General features: G+C 42.6%; 1 protein-coding gene across 3 annotated transcripts in view; it reads right to left on the bottom strand.

Annotated features, from left to right (window-relative positions):
- LOC145393474 (apicoplast pyruvate carrier 1-like) overlaps window positions 1–24,703 on the bottom strand; it is a 101,480-nt gene that overhangs the window by 41,284 nt on the left and 35,493 nt on the right. For all 3 annotated transcript variants that reach the window (XM_080267582.1, XM_080267580.1, XM_080267581.1), the window contains exons 4-6: window positions 24,459–24,585; window positions 23,652–23,779; window positions 23,218–23,344 (exon numbers count right to left, since the gene is read on the bottom strand). In XM_080267582.1, coding sequence (XP_080123708.1) covers window positions 23,218–23,344; window positions 23,652–23,779; window positions 24,459–24,585 — 382 coding nt within the window. The remainder of the gene's footprint in view (window positions 1–23,217; window positions 23,345–23,651; window positions 23,780–24,458; window positions 24,586–24,703) is intronic.

The raw sequence follows: 24,703 nt of genomic DNA, 5'->3' as shown, positions 1-24,703 counted from the left end.
GAAACAACAAACAACACATCTACATTTATTGAATTTGAACTAATAAACAATAAGAATAACAATATAATGAATTTCAATGACATATATATGAAAAATAAGCATTGTACCTTCGCGCAAGCATAGCAAGTTTGGTCCGATTGGTAATACGCTATGTGCTAAGTTTCTTGTTTCAGTCACCATATCATTTTTTCTACTTGTATACTACTGTTTCACTGCCATTTTACCATTTTGTACTGTATGTAAATGTTTTCAGCTGTTTTCATCCATTACGATGACATGCAGCAAAAGTATAGCGCACATATGCATACTCAGCGCACTCGCTACGACTCGTATATCAACATACAACATTGTTTTAACACTTTCATAATATTTTCTTCTTTACACTGAACCTTTCCTCCACCACTATAAACGTTTTCAATTATTTATATTCATTACGAGGGCATTTAGCGAAATGCTAGCGCATAATTTCGTAGCAACCACACTCTCTAACACTCGTGTTTCCACTTTTACTTTATTTCTTCAATCACAATATACTTTACCACTTATATTACACCCATTTACACCCTATTCTGCACTATACATATTTACTGACATTATTTATTCTAGTGAGCGTCAGAATATCGCATGAAAATACCCTCGCAATGAATATTTCGACCAACATAATACTCATACACTTACATACTAATATTCCACTTATATTACACCCGTGTTCACTTGTAGACTCCTATTTACATATTTACGGGCCTTATTTATTCCACTGAGCGTCTGAATATCGCATCAAAATACCCTCGCAAGGTATGTTTCCACTTAGAAATTACTCATACATTTACATACTAATATTCCACTTATATTACACCCGTGTTCACTTGTAGACTCCTATTTACATATTTACGGGCCTTGTTTATTCCACTGAGCGTCTGAATATCGCATCAAAATACCCTCGCAGGGTATGTTTCCACTTTGATAATATTCATACTTACATAATAATTTTCCACTTATATTACACCCGTATTCACTTCCATACTACTATTTACAGATCTACGGGCCTTATAATTACACTGAGCGTCTGTTTGTCGCATTTATTTCAGAGTATCAGCATCCTATCGCATTCACACCTTATCAGAAGTGCAGGAGCGTCTGAAACTCACTGAAACATGGGTGAATAAACAGACCCACGTCACACTGAACACACTCAAAGCGGGTGTCCTTTCTCTGAGTGGTGAGTCTCAAGCGGGAATTGCTACACACGTGACACCTGCGCTGGGACCTAGGTCTATTTGCTTGGGGAGGTATGGGAGTGGGGGAATGGCGGGGGTTAATCTCAGGGGAGGGTGGGCACCTGGGGCTGTGCGGGTGCGGTGTTGGGGCCTTTCAACCGCGTATCTTGCAACAATTGTGGCAGCTCCCTCACAAACCCTTCAAAGGTTTCCTGAACTCCTGTTGTCATGGCGTGAAGTTGGTGGCAATTCAGGGCAGTAATGCCAAGCAGGTGAAAGAATAGTTTTTTGTACCACTTCATCGTGGTCCTGGCACACTCGACAGTGGATATCATGGAGTCTTACTGGTCCACCAGGCGCATGTTGATATTATAATCAAGCACACACTCAGGTTTCCATACATGGCGCCTGTTCTCGCTCCGATAATCTACCGACTCAGTACGGTGCATCAAGGGGCGGTGAACCGTGGACAAGAGGCGGACTTCTCTAATGTGGTTCCACACAGATGCAAGGATATTGTTTGCCTGGAAGAAGACAACTTCATTCCTGTCAAGTTTCCGCCCCACCTTGACCATGTGACGCCGGTTCACCTTGACGGTCCCACATATCCCCGTGTCATGCCTGTGTAGATATCGAGCGAGAAGAGGGCTAGTGTACCAATTGTCAAGGTAAAGGACGTGACCACGATGAAGACAGTCTTCTATCATTGTCTTTACCACTGCTCCCGACAGACCAATACTCCGATCTTCTATTATGTCTGTCTGTGCACCGGTGTACAAGACTATGTCTTGCACATACCCAGTCCTGCAGTCACACATAACAAAGATGTTGAACCCAAAACGGTGCCTTTTGCTGGGTATGTACTGCCGAAATGAAATATTGCCTCTCCACAACACAAGACTCTCGTCTATGACGAGGTCTCTATAGGGATAAAATGAGGAACGGAATGTCTGCCTTAGGTGATCAAAAACCAATCTAATTCGCCTCATCTTATCTGTGTCATTAGCATTTGCAGGATCAGCTACATCATAGAAATGGAGGCGGCTTAGAATTTGCTGCAACCGATTACGGCTCATTACTTGGCCAAATATTGGTGTAAGCATAATAGGGTCCCTTGTCCAGTATGCAGGAATTCGGTTCTTTCGTACAATACCCATCAAAAGTACCAAGGCCAAAAACAAATACATTTCTGCAAGGGAGACTGGGTAATCATAGAGGACTGAATGCCTGCTCCTTGTGCCCTGTCTTTCACTCTCACGCCGCTGGCTGTTAGCGAACCAGTTTGTTTGATCCACTATTTCCTCCACAAAAGCCTCACTGAAGAAAAGGTGGAAAAAATCCAGCCTGGTTGAATTTGGGTGAATACCGGGAGCAATGCATCCAGCATGCCCCTGCTCAGTGAATGGGTGAATGAGGGGAGTAAAATCACTCCCATTCTCCCAATTCCAAGACACAAATTCCTCGTCCCGATCGTGCCCATCCTCGCCTTCATCAGGGTGGGGAGGAGATGATGGTGGGGGAGGTTGGGGAGGAGTGCGTAGGGCTTCCCGACTCGCACTCCTCTTCCCTCTGCCTTTACCCTTCCCCTTTCCCTTACCCTTACGGCCTTGGGGAACATCAGGGGGCTGTGGGGAGGAAGCCCGGGAATACTGGGGAGCATAAGACGTGCTGGGGAGTGGCTTCTCCTCACCTCCCTGCTCCATCACCACACCACGTGACTCACCACCAACCCTCACTGCCCCAAGTGATAAGCCCCACCGCCTCACACCACCACGTGACTCACCATCCACCTTCACTGCCCTAAGTGATAAGCCCCACCGCCTCACACCACCATGTGACACTCCCGTCACTCTCACTTTTCACACTCCTCCCAACACTTTCCCTTTCACTCCCCACTCCCTCAACGCCACTTCCGCCATCCCCAAACAAAACACTAGGCCCATACCTGTTAGAATGATGTGGTGTGCACTCTGGGCCGCGATGAGTAATAACCTCATGGCCGTACCACGTGGCAGCACGTCCCACGGCTATGTCCTCGTCCCCAAAATTGGGCTCCACGTCACATAGGGGCTGGCTAGAGGATCTTGCATGTTGTTTTTGAGCAGCCTGACCCTCTCCTGCAGCACGATAAGTCACGTAGCGCCGCTTCCTGGGGGATGGGACTTTCTCATCACTGATGCTGCTTTCCACATCCTCTGGTTGGACATAACCTTTGTCCATCTCCTCGTCATCGAGTGGTGAATCACTGTCGCCAGTAAAGGCATCCAGGGCAGCTTGAATTTCCTCCTCCGAGAGACCTCTATGCGCCATGTCTGAGCGGGACCGTTGCTAACAGGTGAGTGACCGAGCTGCAGGTGAGCGCGGGTCGTGCGGGGTCGCCGAGTGTCCTCGCCTGGTGGCAGGTAGGGGAAGGTCGTGCGACGCTACGTACCAAAAATCAAGGACGAATTTTGAAAACTGTGGAAATTATGCAACTTGCAATTGCAAAACGTACCAGTACGTCGACAGGACTGGCAAATCCAAAATGTTGCAACGTATCCATACGTTGACGGGACGTCTCGGGTTAATTCCACTGATTTTGTTTAAAAGTATTACAGCAAGAAAAATAATTAAACATGCTTTCATTACAGTATATAGTTTTTAGGTGTCCAAGTGTTAGTACCAAATAACCAAAATCTCTCTCTCTCTCTCTCTCTCTCTCTAAATATTACAGGCACCACTCTCTCAAAAAAGGTGCTGGATAACCGGAATTATACTGATAAAATGCCATTCACTCCAAAAAAGTGCTGCATAACCAGAATATTACTGATTTAAGCTTTCTTCTTAAATGCTAAAATAGTTAAAAGAAAAAAACTACAGTGAATGCAAAAGAAAAAGTATTACCCTACTACTGCTTTATTTTTTTTTTTTTTTAAATAAATGTAAAAGAGAAGTACTGTCACACCCAGAAACACTGAATATGGCAAACAGGTATTCAAAATAAGAAATACTGCATATCCTTGTATGTTCTGTTGCAGAGAGCATGAAGCTTTGAAGAGAAACTTCAGTGGTATTGTACGGTAGTTTATGCATGTCTCCATATAATCTATCTATCTATCTATTGCCAGATGCCTCAATCACGTTCGGACTGGCCACAAACAAATTGCCTCCACGTCGCCTTGTCCCCTGCCATTTCACTGTCCTGCTCCCAACTCACACCCCCCCTCTCTCATATACCTCTCCACTCCATCCCTCCATCTCGTCCTTGGCTTCCCCATCCCTCCCCCCCCCACCACCTCACTCACATACAATCTCATCGTCAGTCTTTCATCCTCCATCCTCTCCACATGGCCAAACCACCTCAGTGTATTCCTCCTAACGCTTCCTATCACATCCACATCCACACCACAACACTCCTCTGTATCCTCATTTGTCAGCCTGTCTCTCCATGTGACTCCACAGGCTCCTCTTAAATAACTCATTTCCACTAATCTCACTCTTGACTTGTGTCCTCCCAACAATGTCCAAGCTTCACTTCCATACGTTAGAGCTGGTATCAAAATAGTTATGTAGTAACTTTTTCACTTCCATGCTCACTTCCTTGTTCCATATCACTGCTTGCAAGGAACCTGCAACCTTTCATCCCTGCTGTACCCTTTCAAGCACTTCACCCTCCAAACCTCCATCCTTACTCATCACACTACCCAAGTACTTAAACGTACTCACATTTTCCAATTCCTCTCCATCCAACCTCACTGTACATTCACTGACTTCACCTCTCTCAAAGACCATCACTTTACTCTTCCCTACATTCACCTTTAGATTCCATTTCTTACACACTCTCCCAAACTCATCCACCAAGCCTTGCAGCTCCCCTTTGTCTTCACTCAACAACACAGTATCATCTGCAAACAACAGTACAGGGAGTTTCCACACACTACCTTCTCTCACCAGGGCCACTCCAACATCCACTACCCTACCTTGTACCTCTTTTATTACCCCACCCAAGTACAGACTGAACAACCATGGAGACATGACACATCCCTGTTTCAACCCAACCTCCAAAGAGAAAAATTCACTTAGTTCACCATCCACATGCACTGCAGCCTTAGCACCATCATACATACTCTTCACAGCATTCAACAACTTTCCATCTACTCCATATATTCTTAATACTTTCCACAATCCTTGTCTATCCACCCTGTCATATGCTTTCTCCAAATCCATGAAAGCCGCATACAACTTCTTTCCCTTCTCTAGAAACTTTTCCACTAAAGATCTAAGAATGAATATCTGATCTACACAACCTCTTCCCTTCCTAAAGCCTCCCTGTTCTTCTCCAACTAATTTCTCTGTTCTTTCTCTAACTCTGTCAATAAGTATCCTACCATACACTTTTCCTATTATACTAAGAAGACAAATGCCCCTATGATTACCACACACTTCTTTTTCCCCTTTTCCTTTGTACAAGGGAATAATTATACCTGACTTCCAATCCTCCGGGACTCTACCTTCCTCCCAGGCCAATCTGCACATCTTCCACATCCATTCTACTGCTATCTCTCCCCCATGCTTCAGCATTTCACCACACACTCCAGCAATTCCTGGGGCTTTCCCCAATTTAACTTTCTTCAATGCTTCCACAACTTCTATCCTACTGATTTCTTCCTGTCTTCTCACCTCCCTCCTTCTCCCAGCCATTCCCCAGCCACTTATACTCGCATTACTTCCATCCTCTATGTTCAACATTCCTTAAAGTGTTCTCTCCATCTGCTCACTTTTTCTCCCTTCTCCATTAGTAATCTACCATTTTTATCTTTCACTCCCCTGCTAACTTCACTTCCACCCTGACTTACTCTCTTCACCTCTTTCCAGAACATTTTCTTAGTCCCTCCACTTTTCACTCAAATTTGTAACGAGTAATAAAAGTTTTCTAACTGTGAGGTATTTTGTTAATTAATGATTAAAAGTCATCCTGTAAAACGAAAGCTATAGAAAAAAAATTTAATGTTTAGAACTATGCAGTACTGAATTAGAAAGCTTAATTAATAATGACTGTTACAAACTACTGGTATAATCCATGCTAGTACTATATCTAAGAAGTAATTTGTATATTTACAAAATCCTGCTGAGATGGCTGCAATGAGGCATAATCATGCAATTCAATTTCTCTATACCAGACATCTGCTTACAAATGGAAGTGATGATGGTATGGGTGAGCAAGGTTAGGTGAAAGAGTGGGTCTGAAGCCTGACTACACTACCTCTCTGGAGCCACTGAGGGTGGTTGCAGTGGCAGGTCACACTAGTGCAACAGCTAAGGACAGGAGGTCAGGAAGGATTGAATGTACTGTAGTATTTGTTGTTATACAGCAACAACACACAGAAAATGTAACTACATTTTTCACACTTACAGTACAATATTTGTATTCTTATAAATATTAACTTTTAATTAAAGAATAATTAAAGAACTTAATACAGCATATGATGAGTAAAATCTCACTAGAACGGGCTAATTGAGGCCCAAGTCATTCTGAAAAGAGCAAAGCTCCGATAAAAGCAATATATGGACTTCCCCCTGCTAAGTTATTTTCATACATGAAAAGTATTATGATCACAACCCTGCTTCACCCCACCAGTTCCTTCTAACTCGGGGCAATATCCAATTTGCCTCTTAACTTTTCTCAAATGCCACTATAAAAAATTTAATGCATAACACAGTATAATTTTAGCAAAATTTAGACTTGATAAAGGCAATATGTAACACACAAAAGAAGACATTTTCATACATGAAAAGCATCATGTCCACCATCCTGCTTCACTCCACAAGTTCCTTCTAACTCGTGGCAATATCCCACTTGCCTCTTTTCTCAAATGCCACTATAAATAATTTATTGCATAACACAGTAAAATTTAAGAAAGGCTCATGTAACCACTCACTTGGTTCACTCTACTCTACCCCCCCCCCCACCTTGCCGGGTGTTTATCATCATTCAGCACCTGGTGAAGGATCCTTCAGAGAAAATCCTTCAAAATCATTACCTATTATCTTCAGGGTCATTGTCAAAGAACAGTGAATCATCCTCCTTATTGTCTTCACTGGCAGGAGCTGAATCATGGACGGGAACTGGAGGTGTAGCTTGTACCTTGCATGCAGTGTGGTGTACTTAATTCTAAATACTTTTCAAATACTGTACTGTGCACTTTATACACGTTATTTTTTACGATCTTACAAACTAAAGATGTTCACTTTGTATTTTTCACTTATCACTGGTCACCCTCGAGCAGTTTTATCAAGGACTTCCAGGAAATGATGTGGGTTGACTGAAGCAGAGCACAGGGGGACAAAAGTTACGCCGCCAGCCCACCACCAACCAATGCACGAACATACAAACCGCTTGTCATGTGAGTATTGGTGTCTTGAATATTAATATTAATGCAGACCCTTTTTCTAATTTTTTAGCATTTAGAAAGTACTTTATTGGTACAACTTAATTTTAAACACTTTTCAAATACTGCACTGAACACTTTATGCACCTTATTACAGTAACATCTCTCTATGACGGCCTATTTGGGGCACAAGCCATTCCGAAAAACACGAAATTCCAATAAAAACGACATCCGGACTTCCCCCTGCTAATCAAGACTTTTTCCAATATATACATATCAGACATTAGTCTGGATCGCATGAACGGTTCTTTAACTGTTTTGACTATCAATGCGGTTCTGTACTGTGTTATAACCTCACTATATTAATCAAATGGTATAATATATATAAAAATACTGTACTGTACACTGATAAACACGTCTTTTATTTACCTAATTGTGGTGATCATACCTGAAGTGGTCAGGCAGTCCGGACTGCTTCTGGCTTTATCAGACTTTTTCTGATGTATAGGAATTTAGTCCGGTAGTTCCTTGAGTCCGTTAAAAGCATATTCTGGTCTACTGAAGTCCGTTATATCAAGGTTTTACCGTATTTACAATCTAACAAACTAAAGATATTCACTTTGTATACAGTAAAACCTCACTATAACAGACAAATTGGGGCCCAAGCCATTCCGAAGTACCAGAAATTCCAATGAATGCGACATCCGGACTTCCCCCTGCTAACCTGGACTTCTTCTGATGTATCAAACATTAGTCCGGATCACACGATTGGTTTTTAAACTGTTTTGACTACCACTGCTGTACTGTGCTGTACTGTGTTATAACTTCACCACATTAACCAAATGGTATAATATATATAATAATACTGTACTGTACACTGATAAACATGTCTTTTATTTACCTTATTGTGGTGAACATGGCTGAAGTGGTCAGGCAGTCCAGACTGCTTCTGGTTTTATCGGACTATTTCTGATATATAGGAACTTAGTCTGGTAACTCCTTGATTCTGATAGAAGCAAATTCCGGTCTACTGGAGTCCGTTATATTGAGGTTTTACTGTATTTCACTTGGTGGTAGGTGGTGGCGACCATCATCCACTCACCTGATGTAGTGCTACCTACTTCTTCCTTAGCCTTTATCATTCTTTTTCTGTGCCTGCCCTCCTCTTTTCCTATTTCTCCCACCTTTTCTGTCACTTCTTATTGCTTTTCTTTCCTTTACAGGTGGCTTTACATTGAGTGACAAACTAAATGTTTCCTGTAAGACAAGAAACCATTTACAACACTGGGTGGTAACCATATAACCAAACCATACATGCTCCCTACATGTTAACAAGTGGTTTGGTGGAGGGTTAGTGCCTCTCACCATAAAACAAATAACTCAAAGTCAAATGGCCACCCCTTATGGGATTATGGTGTCTGGCAATAGACTGACTGACACACTTAACACTTGTCACCCTCGAGCAGTATATCAGGGACTTCCAGGGAATGATGTGGAAGGGGGGAAATGATGTGGGTCAGACTGACGCCAGAGCATGGGGGAACAATAGTGACGCCATCAGCCCACCACCAACCAACACACAAACACACAAACTGCGTGGACATTATGGCCGCCCCTGCAGGGGGTTAGGCAGTCCGAACTGCTTCTAGTTTTTTTGGAGTTTTCCTGACATATAAGAAATACTGTAATTCCGGTCGACTCCTCAACTCCGAAAAAAGCGAATTCTGGTCTAATGAACTCCATTGTAGTGAGGTCATACTGTACTGTATACTCATACATATGGGGCAAGAAAATTGTGTTTCTTTTGCTTGTCTCTACACTGTTACTAAAGTTTCACTTAATCATGATACTTAATGACATCACAAGATGGTGGTGAAAGGACACTATCAGAACACTCATTGCAGAGGTAGACCTCAGTATGATATTTATATATACAGTACTACTGTATCTGGCAAATTCTATTTGGCCAAGCCAAAATTCTATTTTTATTCCACTATATATCATATAAGAGCCAGCCACTATGGCAAAAGTGCATATATATACAATAATAATAATAACAGTAAGCAGAGAGATATCCACAGGAACTAAGACAAATTCATTTACGATATATATGCCGTATGTCCTTCCACGAGACTTATCAGGCCACTAGTGGATATCTGGCAAAGAAATTTAATGACCAGCACAGTTATCGCTATGATGAGTGGAATGACCCATGAGAACAATACAACTCCCTCTGACTGGGTTATCATAGCCCTCAGAGTTTCTTAAGTGCATCATATTGGTAAAGCAATGGGATAATAAATATAACACTGAAATATCATCATCATTACTGTCATCATCATCCTAGCCCAATTTCATAGTAAAAATGAATGAGATGGGATGGGAAGGATCAAGAAGAAGGACAACACATTTGCAGAAACATTACAGTACTATTGAAGCATCCAGTTAAGTAAATTCCTTCAAAACTCTCAGTGCTATCCCACAGACCAAACCATCCACAACATACTTTTTACTTCTGGCTACAACAAAAGCCTTAGCAACCTTGCGACATAGCACAATGTCAAGTGAGGACTTCTATACCTTAATATGTAATATGCTGGATTTTCCTTGTCCCTCCCAGTTTGACAGCATCTGCACTAAAACATTACTGAAACAGTGCTCTTGCAACCAGTGGCAGGGGCCCATGGAAGCCCGGGCCTCCCCCGAAATTTCTACGTGTGTTCAAGAATAGACAGTGAATCTTAAATGTCGAATACTTGTTTAATCCAGGGTGTAATACTCGGTATGTCACATACGGTAAAACCTCGATATAACGGACTTCAATAGACCGGAATTCGCTTTTATCGGACTCGAGGAGCTACCGGATAAATTCCTATACAGTAATCACTCCAATATCCGGATCAATAGAGCCATCGGTAGGTTCGGATATTGGTTTTGTCCGGATATTGGGCCCCAGCTTATGGACTTGTACTTACGGACCCTAACACAGAGAAACACCTATACAACTCCCTCCGGACATGCATAGCACCTATTTAACACCCAAATCACACCAATAAGGCACATAAATGACTGAAATAAATGCAATAGACACATAAAATGTGGGTTTAGAAGTATGTTCATACATTAATAAACATTCTGGTACTTATGGACTCTAACCGAACCTAACCTAACCGAACCTAACCGAACTCTGAAAAACACATTCCTACTGCACATGCATGAGGTAAGTTTAGTATGGAAAGAAGTACAGTATGACACTTTCTGGTAAGTATAGTATGGGAAAAAATACAATATGAAACATTCTGGTAAATATAGTATGGAAAATAGTACAACATGAAACATTTTGGCTACTTACAGCAAGTCCCTGGCCACCTCGATGAATAACCGCCTCCTCTCGGACTCTGACAGTAAGAACGATTTCCTGAAGCACTTGCACTACACTCTTCCTGAAGTCTTGCACTGAACTTAGTCACTAACACACAGAAGTCCGTTCTTTTCACAGTGTTCACTTTAGTCCAAATAATGTTCCATTAAATTTAAGTGTTGCACATTAACTTTTCCCAAGTTTTTTTAAGTTTCCAAAGCCAAAACAAAGAAGGTTAGTTACGTTAAATTTCTTTTCTACTTAGTCTTTTCTCCCAACTTGAAAACCTTAACACAACACACCGTTTTTTTTCACTGCACAACACTCAAAATTCCCGTGTGGTCTAGTGGAGAAGTTCTTGCTGTTTATTCACTGTCAGAGCCCGAGAGTATCACTGGCAGGCGTCCAAGGGGTGCATCGGTGGGTAGTGGTGATGGCGTACCGACTACAGAAGACTTCTGAAGACAGCCGCAAACTCACGTCGAGCGGTGACTCCACTGTAGCTGATGTGCTGGGCTGTGGCTCGGAGCATGAGGGCCTGTCTTGGGGAGGCAACGGAGTGGAACCAGGGCTTGGCACAGCGGGGGTCACGGGCCTGAAAAACTGTCAATCGTTGACTGACGCAAGGACCGACGATTCTGGCGATTGATGATGCGCTGCCGGAAAGCACGCACTTCCTCCACGAGTCCCAAGGGCCCCATCTCCCTGTCGCAGTCCGGGTGTTCCAGGTAGTCTAGGACGAACTCTAGATGTTCCCGGAGTGCGCTCAGCTTGGGGATGGCTGGAGTAGTGTCCTGCTGGGCGGAGTCTGCATCATCATCGCCTTCGTCGTCGGAATCTTCAAGTTCGGGACTGACACCAGCAACCGAAGACGCGATCTCGATATCAGACAACGTCTGATACCCAGGATCGCCCTCGTCGTCGTCCAACCACTCACGAACATCGTCCACATCAACATCGTCGCCGTGCGTATGTAGCCGTGCATGGAAGTCATCCACGTCAAACCCTAGGAAATCGTACTCCACATCTGTTCCGAGAAGCAGACGAGACCAACCATTTTCAAGAGTTTTCACAGGGACTTCCTTCCATGCACTAGCCCAGTTGTACAGCGCAGACTTGATGTTGTAGCGGCGAAGGTTTTCCAAAGTCCGCTTGCCTCGAGTGTCACGTCCTTCCCTGCGCTCGTCCTCGTCCTCGAGAACCACCATCACCTCGTCCAGGAACTTCCGACGGTACAGGCGCTTTGTTGCCACGATCACTCCTTGGTCCATTGGTTGAATGAGAGCAGTCGTATTAGGTGGCAGAAACATGCACCTAATACGGCCATTCTCAGCAACCAAGTCCTTGTCACACGGGTGGGCAGGTGCATTGTCGAGGAGAAGGAGAGCCTTTACCTGGTCGCGAGGAATTCCCAGTGTCTTCGTCTGGTAATGTATGACCTCCTTGACGAAGTGATGGTGAAACCAGTCTTTGAAAATCACAGCTGTGAACCATGCTTTCAAAGAATGGTACCATACGACAGGAAGGACATCCATCACCCCACGAAGGCACCGAGGCTGCTTTGCACGGCCAACAATAACGGGCTTAAGCCGGTGCATGCCGTTAGCATTGGCACAACACAAAGCAGATATCCGTTCCTTAGAAAGCTTGCGGCCAGGTACACGCTTCTCCGTCTCATCGGCGAGAGTGTTCGTTGGCACCGAGCGATAGAATAGGCCAGTTTCGTCAGCGTTATAGACTTGACCGAGAGTGAGGCCCTCCCTGTCGATCAAGCCTTTCACCTTGTGCCGAAACTCGTCCACTCCATCCTCGTTAGCGTCCAATGCTTCGCCATGTGCTTTACGGTTAGTAAGGCCATGTCGCAACTTGAACGCGAAGAGCCAACCCTCGGATGCCTTGAAGTCTAGGGCGTCGTGAAGCCTTGCAAACTTCTCAGCAGCAGCCTTCAGCTCCGTTCCACGTACCATCACACCAGCTGCACGTTGCTGTCGATACCAAATCAACGTGGAGCGGTCGATCTCTGCATACTTGGGAGTAAACATAACCTTCCTCTCCACGTTGCGTTTGCTTCTCGACGAGAAGTCAGCCGTGTACTGCATGAGCTTGTCTCGGGAACGCTTGATATCAAACAAAGTCGACCGGGCCAGGTTGAACTCGCGGAGAATGCGAGAGGAAGACCAACCCGCATCAACCTTCTCCAATATCTCCCGTTTCTTCTCCAGAGTCAACACCACTCTCTTCCTTTTCTCAGGAGGCGGGGCCATCATCACACACACTAAGAGTAGGGCAGAGAGCAGCAGGAGGCCTTGCTGCAAGTACGGCACCACCACAAAAGCGAGCACGTGGGCAGCCATGACGAAGAGCGTAGGTCTTGTCGCGGTGAGAGACAGGCGGGAAGTGGGGAGGATGCAGCGGCGCTCTATCGGACGTCGGAGGAATGACGAACCAAAACAATGCTCTCACGCGGCGCGCGCGGCAAGTTCAAATTACGGACGGCAAAAAAAATCGATTTTTTTTCCAATTTTTTTGGATTTTCGGACCATTTTGGGAATGTTTGATCCCAGGACGATAAGGTTCGGTTAGTGGGGATGTTCGGTTATTGGGCGTCCGGATATTAGAGGGATTACTGTATATTGGAAAAAGTCCGATAAAGCCAGAAGCAGTCCGGACAGCCTGATCACGTCAGATACATTCACCATAATATGGTAAATAAAAGACATGTTTATTAGTGTACAGTACAGAGTTATTATACATATTATACCATTTGATCAATGTAGTGAAGTTATAACACAGTACAGTCCTGCAGTGGTAGTCAAAACAGTTTAAAAACCGTTCATGTGATCTGGACTAATGTCTGATATATCGGAAAAAGTCCAGGATAGCAAGGGGAAGTCCGGATGTCGCTTTTATCGGAATTTCACATTTATCGGAATAGTCTGGGCACCAATTAGTCCATTATAATGAGGTCTTACTGTATTTGGAGGACTGAAAAAATATGCAATTCTGAGTAAAAAGTCTTGTATAAACATATACTTTTTAAGACTTACTTTACTTTAGGTGCAAGACAGATATTCAAATTTACGTACGGGGAGCCATTGGCACCCAGATGGGTGAACAGTGGAGGCAGGAAAGGAAGCAAGAAACGTGTGCTGCTCTGCAAAATTTTCAATTTTTTTTTTTTTATGTACCTAATGACGCATTATGTTCAAAACAGGAAACTCCACTACTAATAGGTTTATGTACCGTAATTAACTAGTTAGGAGTACCTGTGGGCATGTAGGCCTACATGTGGCAGAACTGGCAAGAAAAATAAACTATTGTGGCAACGTTTACCTGCCATCAGCTGAGTGTCACTCGCTCATCATCTGCCTGCACCATCAGTCATCTCTCATCAGATTGTGTTGTACCAGTGACTAGTCCATACAACTTGCTAATTATGCTACTTGCACGTTGTACTGTGACAAGAAGTGAAAAGACGTATTCCATGGGTTTCCCTGGATCACTTTATTATGAAACGGAAGCAGCAGCAGCAATCAAGTATATTGGACTTCAAGTTCTAAAAGGTAAGTTTTTGTTAAGCAAATGCATTACATTGTAGAGGATATTATTACTGCCAGTAATAATAACAAATGATAATGTCATGCCATGAGCTCTACATAAGTGTAGGTGCACACAGAAACTGGAGGCCAACGAATGTCTAAGATTTTCCTTGTGATATATTTCAGGCTTTAGCTACCTAGTGGAGAAGGGAGAAAAAGTGAGCAGATGGAGAGAACACTTTAAGGAATTGTTGAACGTGGAGGATGGAAGTAATGCAAGTATAAGTGGCTGGGGAATGGCTGGGAGAAGGAGGGAGGTGAGAAGACAGGAAGAAATCAGTAGGATAGAAGTTGTGGAAGCAATGAAGAAAGTTAAATCAGGGAAAGCCCCAGGAATTGATGGAGTGTGTGGTGAAATGTTGAAGCATGGGGGAGAGATAGTAGTAGAATGGATGTGGAAGATGTGCAGATTGGCCTGGGAGAAAGGTAGAGTCCCGGAGGATTGGAAGTCAGGTATAATGATTCCCTTGTACAAAGGAAAATGGGAAAAAGAAGTGTGTGGTAATCATAGGGGCATTTGTCTTCTTAGTATAATAGGAAAAGTGTATGGTAGGATACTTATTGACAGAGTTAGAGAAAGAACAGAGAAATTAGTTGGAGAAGAACAGGGAGGCTTTAGGAAGGGAAGAGGTTGTGTAGATCAGATATTCATTCTCAGATCTTTAGTGGAAAAGTTTCTAGAGAAGGGAAAGAAGTTGTATGCGGCTTTCATGGATTTGGAGAAAGCATATGACAGGGTGGATAGACTAGGATTGTGGAAAGTGTTTAGAATATATGGAATAGATGGGAAGTTGTTGAATGCTGTGAAGAGTATGTACGATGGTGCGAAGGCTGCAGTGCGTGTGGATGGTGAACTAAGTGAATTTTTCTCTTTGAAAGTTGGGTTGAAACAGGGATGTGTCATGTCTCCATGGTTGTTCAATCTGTACATGGATGGGGTAATAAAAGAGGTACAAGGTAGGGTAGTGGATGTTGGAGTGGCCCTGGTGAGAGAGGATAGTGTTTGGAAACTCCCTGTACTGTTGTTTGCAGATGATACCGTGTTGTTGAGTGAAGACGAAGGAGAGCTGCCAGGCTTGGTGGATGAGTTTGAGAGAGGGTGTAGGAAACGGAATCTAAAGGTGAATGTAGGGAAGAGTAAAGTGATGGTCTTTGAGAGAGGTGAAGTCAGTGAATGTACAGCGAGGTTGGATGGTGAGGAATTGGAAAATGTGAGTACGTTTAAGTATTTGGGTAGTGTGATGAGTAAGGATGGAGGTTTGGAGGGTGAAGTGCTTGAAAGGGTACAGCAGGGAAGAAAGGTTGCTGGTTCTTTGAAAGCAGTGATAAGAAACAGGGAAGTGAGCATGGAAGTGAAAAAGTTACTACATGACAGTATTGTGATACCAACCCTAACGTACGGAAGTGAAGCGTGGACGTTGTTGGAAGGACACAAGTCAAGAGTGAGAGCCGTGGAAATGAGTTATTTAAGAGGAGCCTGTGGAGTCACATGGAGAGACAGGCTGACGAATGAGGATATAAAGGAGCGTTGTGGTGTTGATGTGGATGTGATAGGAAGCGTTATGAGGAACACACTGAGGTGGTTTGGCCATGTGGAGAGGATGGAGGGTGAAAGACTGACGAAGAGAGTGTATGTGAGTGAGGTGGAGGGGGAAAGAGGGAGGGGGAGGCCGAGGATGAGATGGAGAGATGGGGTGGAGAGGTATATGAGAGAGGGGGGTGTGAGTTGGGAGCAGGGGAGTGAAATGGCAGGGGACAGGGCGACTTGGAGGCGATTTGTTTGTGGCCACCCCAAACGGGATTGAGGCGTCTGGCAATAGATAGATAGATTGCTACCTGTGCCCAGAGTGGCAACCATCACTGAAGTAATCATCACTGAACTAAGTGAAGTATTTAACATATGATGGATTTTCACAGACATTAGCATTGAGTGTGGTGAGTTGGGACAGTGCAGGGACACGGGGTGAGTTGGAACAGTGGGCACTGCAATGCCTTTTTTTTTTTTTTTTTTTTTTTTTTTTTTTTTAAATGCGAGGAAGAAGGAACCAAAGGCCATGAGCCTGCATTAAGAGCTCCCTCCAAGAGTAAAACAAAATACAAGAGAGAGTCAAATTCAAGATCCATTCATTTCGAGATGCCTGGACACACTGCGTTTGAAAGACTGGAGATCATAGCAGCATGAAATACAGGCAGAGGGAGAGTTCCAGAGTTGACCTGTTGCATAAATGAAGGACTGGGAGTAACGGTTAACTCTTGCATTGGAGAGTTGGACAGAAAAGGGATGAGAATTTGATGCTAGACGGGTGGTACGTGTCCATCATAGAGGTGGAAGAATGCATGCAGACATTTCAGAGGAGAAGTGACAATTAAAGTAGTGATAGAAAAGAGATAAAGATGCAACAGTGCGGCGAAGAGACAGAGGTTGAAGGGAGTCAGTGAGAGGAGGAGAGTTAATGAGATGAAAAGCCTTTGACTCCACCCTACTGAGAAGAGCTGTAAGTGGGGAGCCTCCCCACACATGAGAGTTGTCATTTCCATTTTTATGATGCCCATTCAATTGCCCTGCCCCAGCTTTACAAATGTTGTTAATACTAGTTTTCTATAGAACCACGAATAGCCTAATGCATGAAAAACGTGCAAATATGAAAGGGCAGCATTTTGATCTTCGTAAAATTTCCATTTTTGAAAATACACATATTTTGCCAATTTTCCTCTTTCACAGTCAGTTTTAGAGCTAAAGGTCTACTTTTTGGTGGGTGAAATCTTCAATTGTTATGTTTAGTGCTTTATCCAGAAAATGCATTTTTACAGCAGAGCAATGCTGAAGGATTAATAGACAACTGTCCCGACTCCTCAAGATTTTTTTTTTTTACCCAGGGTGCAGGGGCGTCAGCTGGATTTTTTTGTAAGGATGGGGGGCAAAATAAATTATACATATATGTGCGGTTATAATATATCAAAATACATACACTCCAAATAGGCATAGGCATATACTTACATGAGTTACATCACATGCATAGTGACGGAATGCATGAATCAACTCAAATCACTCAATCATCCTTGAACAAGAACTGAAACCGTCGAATTCCAAGGGGAGGCAACTGCCCCCCCCTCCGGGCACCCATGCCAGGGTGAGTTGGGACAACAATTTAATTTGTCATTATCTCAGGGAAAAACCTACTTTTCGTGCATTATATACTACTATGTTTTGTAGTTTGCTGTATTAATGGTGGTTTTGGGCGTCAACAAGTAGATATTTCTCATTTTCAGGTTGCATGCATGCCCTAAAGAGAGAAAATACTGTGATGTGGATTATGGTAAAAAAGCATATATTGCTAAGTGTTAAAAGTATGGAACAAGAGTTGTACAATGAAATTTTTTGAAAGGAGAGGAACTGAGAAATGCAACTGGCCAGTTTGTGATGATATACTGTATACTGATGATGATTTTTGGCAGTATATCATTGGTGGACCTGTCCTATTAGCAGGAACTGTTCCTTTTATGATGCAAGAGGTGGACAAAGCCTTTCATGATAAAAGCACATTTCTCAGTGAAATTTTTCAGCATAAATAGCTACAGCCAACTTGGTGGAACTCTTAACTACAGAATGTGTATAGTGCAGTGCGTCATTAAGTGCGAGGCGTGGGGGGGGCTAGGTTTATACCCCTCCCCCCAAATTATATTTCTGGCTGCGCCCCTGCTGCAACACTTAAGAGAAAATAAGGCATTCCAATGACTGCCATGTTAAAAGTAAGGTGTTACCCTTGTCATCTGCCCTTCCATATACAGTTAGCTTGCCTATAACATGGCTAATGCAGCAGTACTAGGAGCAGCATCATGGTCATCCACACTGTTGGAGATATACAGCCTATGCGAAAAATGGTGGCTTAAGGGCAGGACCCTTCCTACAATCAACCCTAATGACTTGCCAAGCCTGTCAAAACCACCACAAACATGCCTCAAATGTACAGTACCAAACAATCTACACCATCACCCCACACCATCACCTTCACCTAGACCAGAAGTTCCCAAACTCTTCCTGGCTATTTAACACTTTTGCTAGAAAATCTTTGATGATTCCCCCTGCCCCCAACTCCCAAAAGTAGGAATTCTCCTCTCCCTCTTTGGGAGTAAGTAACTCTAAATTATAGAGTTATTTACCTCTATTTACTAGCACTATTTCATGTGAAACTGTGGAAATCTATTAGTATTATGAAGGTTTTTACAAAGTTTTGGATACAGTTTACAGAGTTTGTATTTTTGTGTCACAGGGAGAAATGGCTGGACTATGTCATGAATGTTATGACAGTGACAAGAAAATAGTAATGAAAATTTTGCTCGGTGGGATGATGTTTGCAAATATATTGGCCTATGCTCCACACGCAGGCTTGGATGAGGCTGAGAAGGATAGACTTTGGGATGACTTAATACATGCAGTAAGTGTTATGGGGGATGATGAGATTGTAATATTAGGGGGGGATTTAAAAACTCACGTAGGTGAAGCAGCTCAAGGATATGAAGGAATACATTGGGGATATGTATGTGGTACAAGAAATGAGGAAAGGGAAAGGATACTCGAGTTTGGGGAGGCACTGAACATGATTGTGTGCAAGACACATTTTAGGAAAAGAGAGAGCAGGTTGATTTTGTAAGAGTCTGGGGGAAACAGCAGCCACACAGACAATTTCCTGGTCATGAGGGCTGATAGGAGGTTAGTGAGGGATGTTAAAGTTATAAGGAACGAGGAGTGTGTGTAGCAACACAAGTTATTTATATGTGACAGGGTGCTTAAGGAGCAGGTGATAAAAAAAGAGGACCTATGCACCTAGGAGGAAAACCAAGCAGTAAGGGATGCTTTTCTACAGCAAGATAAGGAGAGTGGTGGCTGAACAGGGAGACATGGACAGAAGTGCTAATGAACAGTACAGAGCCCTCAAGACCAACCTCTTGAGAGTTATTAATTCCGTATGTGGATGGACAAGACATAAGGTGACCTGGTGGTGGGATGAGGGTGTAGAAGCTACAGTTAAAGAGAAAAGAAGGCTTTTCCGGGAATGGAAGAAGAGTGGTAACAAAGAGGAATACTTAGCTGCCAAGCACAGGGCTAGAAAAGAGATTTACAGGGCAAAGTCTGAGTCAGAGAATTTTACTTGATAACCTAAATAGTGTGGAAGGGACGAATATGATTTTTAAGGTGGCAAATCAGATGAAGAGGGATAATCGGGATATCATAGGTGGGCAGTGTGTAAGGAATGATGAAGGAAGGGTAGTGGTGAACAGTGGGGATATTAAAGACACATGGAGAAAGCATTACAGCAAGTTGTTGAATGAGGAGTTTGACTGGGACAGGGAGGGTTTGGAGCCACCAGATCCAATGGTTGGCCCTTGGCTTTTGATTGATGTTGAAACTGTGAGTGGGGCAATAGGCAGGATGCAGATGTGGAAGGCAGCAGATGTCTGGGTTGACTGCTGAAATGCTGAAAGACTCAGGATATATAGAAGTGAGGTTAGTCGCTGACATGATAAATACGATTATATGTGAGTGTGTCGTCCCAGATGATTAGCTGAAAAGTGTAATTGTAAATGTGTACAACAGGAAGGGTGATGCCCCGAATGAGGATATTATAGAGGCATAAAGCTTTTAGACCAGATAACAGAAGGTATGATTAGAGAAAGTGTGAATATTGATGAGATGCAGTTTAGGTTTAAGCAAAGCAGGGGAACCACTGATGCCACATTCATTGTTTGACAGCTCCAGGAAAAATACATAAGAAAGAAAAGGGACCTGTACTTTGTTTTTGTTGATTTGGAGAAGGCCTTTGACAGAGTCCCCAGAGAGGTGGTGAAGTGGGCAATGAGGAAGTTTGTGATCGAGGAGTGACTGGTTAGGGTCATTATGGCCGGCCATGTATGTGGGTGCTCACATCCAGGTAAGGGTGAATGGAGATTTGAGTGATAAGTTTTCCGTGAATGTTGGTGTGCATCAAGGGTCAGTCTTGAGCCCCATGTTGTTTATAATGGTACTTGAAGCCCTCTCATGTGAGTACAGAAATGGACTACCGTGGGAGATGTTGTATGCTGATTATTTGGTTTTGATAGCAGAAAATGAATGGGAAGCAGAGGAAAGATTTAGAAAGTGGAGAGATGGTATGGGGCACAAGGGCTTATGCATAAATGCAGACAAAACAAAAGTGATGGTATTTAGGGCTGGGGGTGGTATTGTCAAAGAAGAGGGAGAGTGGCCATGTGCGATCAGTCACAAGGGTGTGGGAAGTAATTCCATCTTGGGCAGTGTTTGTGATAAGTGGGTGCATAAGAGATGTAATGGTATTAGAGACAGACTGCAAGATAATGCTGATTTCATGTGCGTGGTGTGTCCAGGAAAGCATGTGGATATTGCCAGGCATGAAAGGATTGAACTTTTTGGTGAGTCTCCTAAGTGTGTGGAAGAGTTTTGTTATTTGAGAGTCATGTTATGTTCTGGAGGTGGGGAAGGAGCTGGCTCCGTAGCTAGAGTGAGGAGTGGCTGGAAGAAGTTCAGGGACCTGCTGCCTCTCCTGACATTGACAGGGCTCTCCTTCCGTACTAATGGATCTCTGTATGCGGTATGTGTTAGGAGTGTAATGCTGTATGGTAGTGAGTCCTGGGCAGCAAAGGAAGAGGATATTCGCAGGCTCAAACGTACAGAAATGGCAATGATTAGGTGGATGTCAAGTGCGTCCTTGAGTGCAAGGCCTGGGGGGGCTAGGTTTATGACGGAAAAGTTCAGAGGTAGGATGGGACTGGAGTGTATTGGTGTTGTGATGAGGAGAGGTAGATTGAGATGGTTTGGACAAGTGGAGAGGATGGGGGATGATAACTGGAAGCAGAGAGTGAGAAGTGTTAATGTTGGGGGTAGGGTAGTGAAAGGCAGACCGAAGAAGACCTGAGACGAGGGCACTGAGTGTGACCTCAGGGTCAAGGGACTAAATATGGAAGCTGCCAGAGACTGAGCAGCATGGAAAGCCGCCATTAGGTGACCAAGGCTGACGAATGGAAGCATGTTGGAGCCTTCAAAAGTGAAAATGAAAACAAAAATGACAATAATGATTTCAGAACCAAAATTATTACCTTACTCTTGAAATGGCACAACTTGTTCTCTATATGAAGGCAAATTTTTATAAAAATATCTCCATGGATACAGCCATGAGGACAAAAGTAAGGTGAGTAACCTGTTGAGCCCACGCTACTAACACCGGCATGTATCTCAGTATGAAAGCATCGGGCTGGGTAGTGGGTTGTTTGCCACCGAGCACAGGGTTACCAGATCTGAAGCAGGGCTCAATGATAAACAACAGTGACAGTGCTGTTATTACTGGTGGATTAACTTCAGTCCTACAACCACTTAATGTATGTCTGAATAACTGTGAGCAATAGAATGAGTGGATAATCAGTGATAAAAAGTTGTATATAAAAGGTGGGAATATGTATGCTCCAGATCTGGATGTGCTATGTGATTTTATTATCAAGACATGGAATGATATTTCTGTGGAAAGTCATCAACTCTTTCATGAAATGTGTAACATCCAATTCAGTGGATGGGAGGGAAGATGACACGTTGGATGAGAAGGAGGAAGCTGATGCCAAAGCTACACCTTTGAATTCAGAGTTTGATCCTTATGACGAAGAAATGCAAGTTTAACACAGGATGAATCTGATGAACTGATGATGTCAGATAAGGATGACATTGATTTTTGAAGGTTTTTAATCAATGACAGTTAATGTAATGACTTTAATAAAATGTAACTTTCTTTTAATCTATTGTATAAAATTTACGTTACCATGATTTAAGTTTTTAATACAGTATGAGTTAATACTGGAATATTAACTGTTTAACCCATTTAGATATCGTATGCTATGTAGATAGCCTGTAAAACCCAAAAAAGCTGGTTTAAGGTAAAGCCTATCCAAAGGCTGTGTTGTTTAGCAAGGTGTTTATAGTATCATTTCACTGGTCAGTTAGAAGAGTGATAAACCAAGCGCCCGGTGTCTAAAGAGTTAGGGCTCATCTTATGCACAAAGTATACCTCTAGACCCACATTTTGTATGGAAATATTGGGGATAGTCTTATACACAGATTGGCCTTATACACCAGCAAATATGGTAAACCAGAAAAAGATATTATCACACTGAAAGACTTCAAGACTTTCATTAACACTACTGTACTCTTTTACAAAAACATATTTTCAATAAATACAGTACTGAAATATGAACCACTTACTGGCAGAAATATGCACTACTGTACTCTTTAACAAAAACTTATTTTCAATAAATACAGTACTGAAATATGAACCACTTACTGGCAGAAATATGCACTCTGTTAAGTGCCCTTCAAGACTGAATGCATATATAGCATAATGCTCATTAAATAATCGATATAAAGTATTGGGATAGTTGATACTTATCATGCAACAATCACTGCTGCAAAGCCCTACCACAATTATACAGATAAATAATTCAAGAATTCCCTCTATCAAGTATATGGTACTGTTATAAATTCATGGAATAGTCAGTAACAAAACAGTACATAACCAAACTAAAAAAAGTGTTGTAAATTCTTTGCAAATGGGATAAATTAATTTCCATTTCCTAACTGATCAAACAGACATGAAACTATGACACATGAGTCCTACCTTCATTTCCTCATCAGATGGCTTGTTGATAAGCAAACAACCAATATACTGCATAACAAGGAAGATAAGGCCCAGAACAATGAATAAAGATGGAACTTTATCCAAAATGTTCATTTCAGTGAAATATCTGCAAAGAAACCAAACCGCATTTTTATAGAAGATGCCACAACTCAACTGAATGGTGGAACTTTAATTTCAGTATCTGCAAGCTGTATGAATGAAAAGGTTCAGTATAAAATAACATTATTTGTAAAACACTTACAGTACTGCAATGCCTGCATACACTTATTCACATAGCCTATGAGCACACTACACTTGGAAAACAAACACACAAACAAGCAAACAACCACACAGAGGCAAACATACACAAAAGATATATCAGACAAACTGAGGTATGTTAGGAAATCTGAACTGCTTGGTGAACAATCACTAACCCTGAAACATCTGGAAGACTGTTGTGTGGGTTGAGGTAGTGTGTCTGGAAGGTGGTGGAGCCAAGTGCACCCAGGCCAAAGCCAGCTACAATCAACCCATTAATCACACCTTTCTGTTTTGGGTACCACTGAAACAATGAAAAAATATGCTTGTACTGCAATTCAGAAGCACTATACAATAACTGATAATGATCAATATTATCCTATTTTTGTTTCCCCATCACAAGAACAAATGTTGGACATCCAAGAACACTGTAATGTATATCTTTGTTGATTGCTACCATGGATGTACCATCATGAGCAAAAGTTCATCAACAAATTCAATACTTCCTGCTCTGTCTTCCACATTTCTTCTTGCAAGTCTAAAAGTATCTTTTCTTCTCACTATTGCTGTTTGCTTCACATTGCAGTGTCTGTGAACTCCTGATAAAGTACAATATCATTATTTCTCACATGGTATTACACACAATAATCTTTCTAAATGCACAAGTACAGCAATGGAAAGGTATACAGAATTATGCTGCATATTTATGAGTTATTCAATGACTTAAGCAGACCTCTCAGTTGGCAGCAATATCTAAAATAAGACTCAAAAACAGCATGTCCAGTCAGTCAGATTACTGATGTACTCATGCAAAATTAAACTACAGTATAATGGTTAAAATGCATTCATACTAAACATAAAGTTTCTTCAAATGCATGCACATACTGCAATCAGTATAAAAGCTTACAGTATAAGTGCAATATTCTAGAAGATACTATTACAGTCAATAAATCAGATTTTTAACAATCAAGAGCAAGCATTACCTTCATACCACAAGCAAGGGGGGTTGCGTACGATAAGGATATGCCAAGTCCTGCCAAGAGTCCATATGTCAGGACTACACCAATCAACCCTACTTCAATTGCAAACTTTGTCAGCATGATCCCAGCACTGAAAAAAAAAAAGCAAAAAAATATAGTACACACACACATACACACACACACACACATACTGGCGAGAGGGCTGAGAGGGGACGCAAGTCACTATGTTCCACACTGGCCACTGCTGG

The sequence above is a fragment of the Coenobita brevimanus genome, chromosome 24 (genome assembly GCF_032717465.1).
Source record: "Coenobita brevimanus isolate Jiangsu-jjx chromosome 24, ASM3271746v2, whole genome shotgun sequence".
NCBI lineage: Eukaryota > Metazoa > Arthropoda > Malacostraca > Decapoda > Coenobitidae > Coenobita > Coenobita brevimanus.
This window is presented reverse-complemented; position numbering and strand designations above follow the sequence as displayed.